The 4,663-nt window shown below is 45.6% G+C and overlaps 1 protein-coding gene across 2 annotated transcripts; it reads right to left on the minus strand.

Moving 5' to 3' along the window:
- Positions 1 to 1,293: 1,293 nt before the first annotated feature.
- myf6 (myogenic factor 6) lies at positions 1,294 to 3,362 on the minus strand. Of its 2 annotated transcripts, XM_072485163.1 has the most exons (3): positions 2,373 to 3,355; positions 2,192 to 2,288; positions 1,294 to 1,810 (listed from the first exon to the last, which is right to left on the minus strand). In XM_072485163.1, the coding sequence occupies exons 1-3, from the start codon at positions 2,895 to 2,897 to the stop codon at positions 1,695 to 1,697; spliced, it is 738 nt and encodes a 245-aa protein (XP_072341264.1). In that variant the 5' UTR covers positions 2,898 to 3,355; the 3' UTR covers positions 1,294 to 1,694. The 2 variants fall into 2 exon arrangements, with proteins under 2 accessions (XP_072341264.1, XP_072341265.1); XM_072485164.1 differs by lacking the exon at positions 2,192 to 2,288 and having other exon boundaries at positions 2,289 to 3,362.
- Between the last annotated feature and the right edge of the window lie 1,301 nt (positions 3,363 to 4,663).

Here is a 4,663-nt window from a genome sequence, read left to right on the forward strand (position 1 = left end):
GTGCTCCGGTTTCCTCCCACAGTCCAAAGATGTGTGGGTTTGGTGGATTGGCCATGATAAATTGCCCTTAGTGTCCAAAATTGCCCTTAGTGTTGGGTGGGGTTACTGGGTTATGGGGATAGGGTGGCGGTGTTGACCTTGGGTAGGGTACTCTTTCCAAGAGCCGGTGCAGACTCGATGGGCTGAATGGCCTCCTTCTGCACTGTAAATTCTATGATAAGCCCATTAGCTGTGAAATAACACTTCAAGTTTGAAGTTGGTGCCAGGCAATGTTGACTCAGGATGCACTTTCAGCTGACAATGTGCATTCAATGTAAATTGCTCTTGGATCCAGAGCAAAGGGGAATGACACTCCCTGGTGTGGTAATATCACAGTTTTTCTTCACGCTTCATAAAGTATAAAGGATATTGCGGTGTGAAATCTGAATTTTGAAGTACCCCTCAATTTGAATGTGGAGATTCTCCCTTCTCCATCATCTAAACGATTCAGCTTTTAATTGTTGGGAGAGAGCTTTTGTCCACCTTGCATTTAGGTCTTCTGGTCAAACTTGGCGCAGTTCCAACCACACGTGAGCCAGGTAACCTTTAGGCAGTCCAGGCGTGCTCGAAACGGAACAGAGAGCAGTGCGCGTAGTGCTGAATGCACCCTTTGTTGCTGAAATGGGAATACCAGTATGTTATGGAAAGGTTGTGCAGTTCTGACGATGGAGTTCCGGGATATTACTGGAGCAATGAAATGGAGAGATTAAGTCTGATTGATCCCTGCTAGGTTTTGACCCAGGAGTGTAGGTAGACACACGTTGTCTTACACGTTGTAAACAGCGCCACTTACCTTGACTTAAGTATTTACAGCAAATAGTAAAACTGACCAGTTTAAAGCCGGTTCATTAGTTGGTAATGTGGTGCTTTTTGGATTAACCTGTTCATTCTCGGGTTCCTCAAACCACTGGCGTTTCGGAAATGGCTAACAACCAGGCAGTGGATAGCCTAAATACAGAACAGCAATAGTTCAACGAAAGTAGCCCAAACACAGGCTCCTGGGTTCCAGACTAAAAATAGCTCATTTTGCAGCTAGAACTTGTGAATATTTGTGTTTCGCCAAATGTATCATCCGTGAACATATGAAACCAGCTCAGATTATTCAATACGCTTTGGAACTCTGTCCTGGGGATTTGGAGAGTTATGTTACAGATGGCGATCAGTAAAGTTAACACAATACTGGCAGTCCGCTGGAGAATCTCTATCGTTCAAGCCCGTCTCGGGAAACGGTGGCGGAAACACGGCGCCCAGACATTTTAAAAACATCGAATAAAGAATTTTATTCCGTTTTGACAATAAAGGCTAAACATATTGCTTAAACACAAACAAAAATATATCGTATAAAATAACGAAACTTCTTGGCGGGATGTATGCGAGCGGATTTTCTTTTACAAACATATTTACAACTTACTTATGGCATTCAGAGCTTTACTTTAGAATTAATCTTGGTCAAATGAATCGTCTAACATTTTTTTTGGCCACTTCCTTCTCTTCAGGGAATGATTTTTATCTCCAAAAATCGACACAACCAGTATCAATGTATATAGGCTAGGTACAACACAGCAAAATGATATTGGGCAGGCAAAACACAGCTATGGCGGGCAGTCATCACAGTGTCAATCTAGTTCAAGCTTAAGTTTTTGTAACAAATCATATTACTTTGCACTGGAGTCCTGGGTGTATAATGTAGTGGTCTCGTCCGTTGAAATACTGTCCACTATTGAGCTCAGGAACTGAAGACTGCTGGCGCCTATTGATTCCGAACTAGTTCCTGATTGAAACAAAACAGGCAACAGGGAAGAAGTTAATGATGTTGTCAGAATCTTCTGCTTTTCTATCCATCCATTCGCGGCGACTACCCAAGGACAACCAAGTCTTCAATTATTCATTTAAATTCCCCTCTCCCCCTATCAAACCCAATCCCTGGAAGACATAAGTTCTGATTCCAATCCGATTTTAAAACCTCGACCAGATACTTTGCCCCCAAGAACTTGATTTCGATTTTATCGAAATTTCACCCAACACATTTTCGAAAAGTATATATTAAAAACTAAATATGGACTGGCTCACTGAGTTCCCCAACTGACCCTCATTAAAATGAGTTACATTTGTGTGGCTGGATTGTTTAACGGTGGATAAGAAAGGTAGTTACCATCTTTGTGGAGCTTATTTGGGAGGTTCGAATGGTCGGACAGGTTGCCCCACTCTGAAGGACAGTTAGCTGTTGCCCAGCAATCTGTGCTGTTTACCTGTGAAGAGATATCGAAGGGATTAGAGGCCATCGCTCTGATAGATCGCGGTGCAAAGGGCGGGGGTGCCTTGACTGTCCTTACCGCTGAGTGGGAGCTTTTGCAGCCGTTGCTCGGGTCGACATTCTCCTGCATTTTCTCCTGCTGGTCAAAGGTGTGCAGCAGGTCCTGGAGTTTCTCGATGTAGTGAATGGCGCTGCGGAGGATCTCCACTTTGGGCAGCCTCTGGTTGGGGTTTGGCACCGTCCTGCGTTTCAACGCCTCGAAAGCCTCGTTGATCTTCTTGAGCCTCCTCCTCTCCCGGAGGGTGGCCGCCTTCCTCCTGTCGGTGGTGGCCGACTTCCTCTTGCACGCTTTACAAGCCCAGATGAGGCACTGGCCCGGGCAGTGCGACCTGAGGCCGGGCGGAGCGTACACGTGTTCCTCGCCGCCACTGTCACAACCTGGCTCCACTTGGCTGACACCTCCGACTGGAGACAGGCCGTCCTCGCTTCCCGGATAGAGCGGGGACACCCCGGTCCCGTCCAAGTGAGGGAAAACCAGGTTCTCACTGACCAGATAGCGCTGATCGTGGTAGTAAAAGGGGTTGGTTTCAAACACCTCCATCATTGTCCACCCTGTCGGTTTATGTCGAATATGTGTGAGAGATAGTGCATCAAAAACTGCAGAGGGGTCTGGATGGCATTTAAACAGTTGGATGACAAGTTCCTGTGCTATATATATACATACATATATATATATATAGAAGCAGGTGAAACTCTATCCAACATTTAGCTGTCGCAGTACATCAACCTCTCAAAGCTTGTCCTGCAGAGCTGTCTGGCTGCTCATTATTACAGCCATTCTATTTTAGAAACGCAATGCTTCCAAGGATAGGGAGACACTTTAGTCCTTTCTTCTGTGCTCACCAAGTGTAGTCTCTATCTCCGGGAGATAAGTCCAGCTACACTGGAGATTTCCTTTCCACGTTCTGTCGATTCAATTCTGAATAAACTCGGCTATTTTCTGCCTTGTTAAAACTGAGCTTGTTAAAACTGCAAGAACACTCGCCGGTCGAGAGTTGCTGCTTCTAGCCCACCGGGTATTTGTTACTCGGGGATAGACAGTGCCCCCCCCCCCCCCCAACATATTTTTAGATTTGATGTCACACAAGTGTTGAACAGTCTGAGACGTCACACCCGTTGCAGGATCCCTGAGCAAAGACAGCAACACCCCGGGATGTTTAGGCAGAAAAAAGTGAAATCGCGGGGTGTTAGACCGCCTGCTGGAATGAATGAAATCTGATTGTGCCCTAATATTGTTTTATATAATCAGGGGGGGGGGGGGGGAAAGAACTATCCTTGAGTATTTGTCAAAATTAAATTGATCTCTGGACGGTTTAAACACAGAGATCTTGAAAATAAGATCACTGCAGTTTGTTCCATTGTAACATAAGACCCATTTTCTCTATATGATCTACTTAAATATACGTGTGTTGCATTGTGGCTGATGTTTCTTTACTGTACATGTGTGTGTCAACTGCATCAATTATTATTCATTCATTGGGAAGGACATATCTTCCTCTTTCAGGCCCGCGAATTAAATATCATCTATCATAAATGTAAATTCGATCCTTGCTACATTATTTTAAATTGTGCGACCGTACGAACATAGCCCGTTCCGCCATTCAATAAGATTGTAGTTGATCTGTTTGTGTCACTCTTTTTTTTCGTGTCACGAGGCATAATTTTATATTCAGTTTCCCTGCGACGCTTGAACCAATCCGGTTATCAGTCATTGTAATTCTTCAGTGTATGGCGCCGACCTAGCAACACACAATTATAATGACCTAGTGGAAGCCTCAATGAGGGAATTCGATTTGGGAGAGCTGTGGTGCTGTGGGTAGTTCAGACACATACTTCTTGCTGGCAGGTGTTCGCGAACCTGTGTCAGTTTGTTCACTGAGAGAGAGAGGAAACATTGACTGAAAAGACACTCAACAGCTCTTGAGAGACCCCATTGGGCACTGGGCAACATGGAAAAGCGGTCAATCGCCTCACAGGCAATGTACCCTGCATACGAGCTCTGCTCCCGAGGGTTAAACACTCTGCCACCAGGACTAAACACTACCACCAGGACTAAACACTCAGCCACCAGGACTAAACACTCTGTCACCAGGACTAAACACTCAGCCACCAGGACTAAACACTCTGCCACCTGGGCTAAACACTCTGCCACCAGGGCTAAACACTCTGCCACCAGGGCTAAACACTCTGACACCAGGGCTAAACACTCTGCCACCAGGACTAAACACTCGACCACCAGAGCTAAACGCTCTGCCACCAGGACTAAACACTCTGCCACCAGGACTAAACACTCTGCCACCTGGGCTAAAC

The sequence above is a fragment of the Scyliorhinus torazame genome, chromosome 19 (assembly GCF_047496885.1).
Source record: "Scyliorhinus torazame isolate Kashiwa2021f chromosome 19, sScyTor2.1, whole genome shotgun sequence".
Taxonomy (NCBI): Eukaryota; Metazoa; Chordata; class Chondrichthyes; order Carcharhiniformes; family Scyliorhinidae; genus Scyliorhinus; species Scyliorhinus torazame.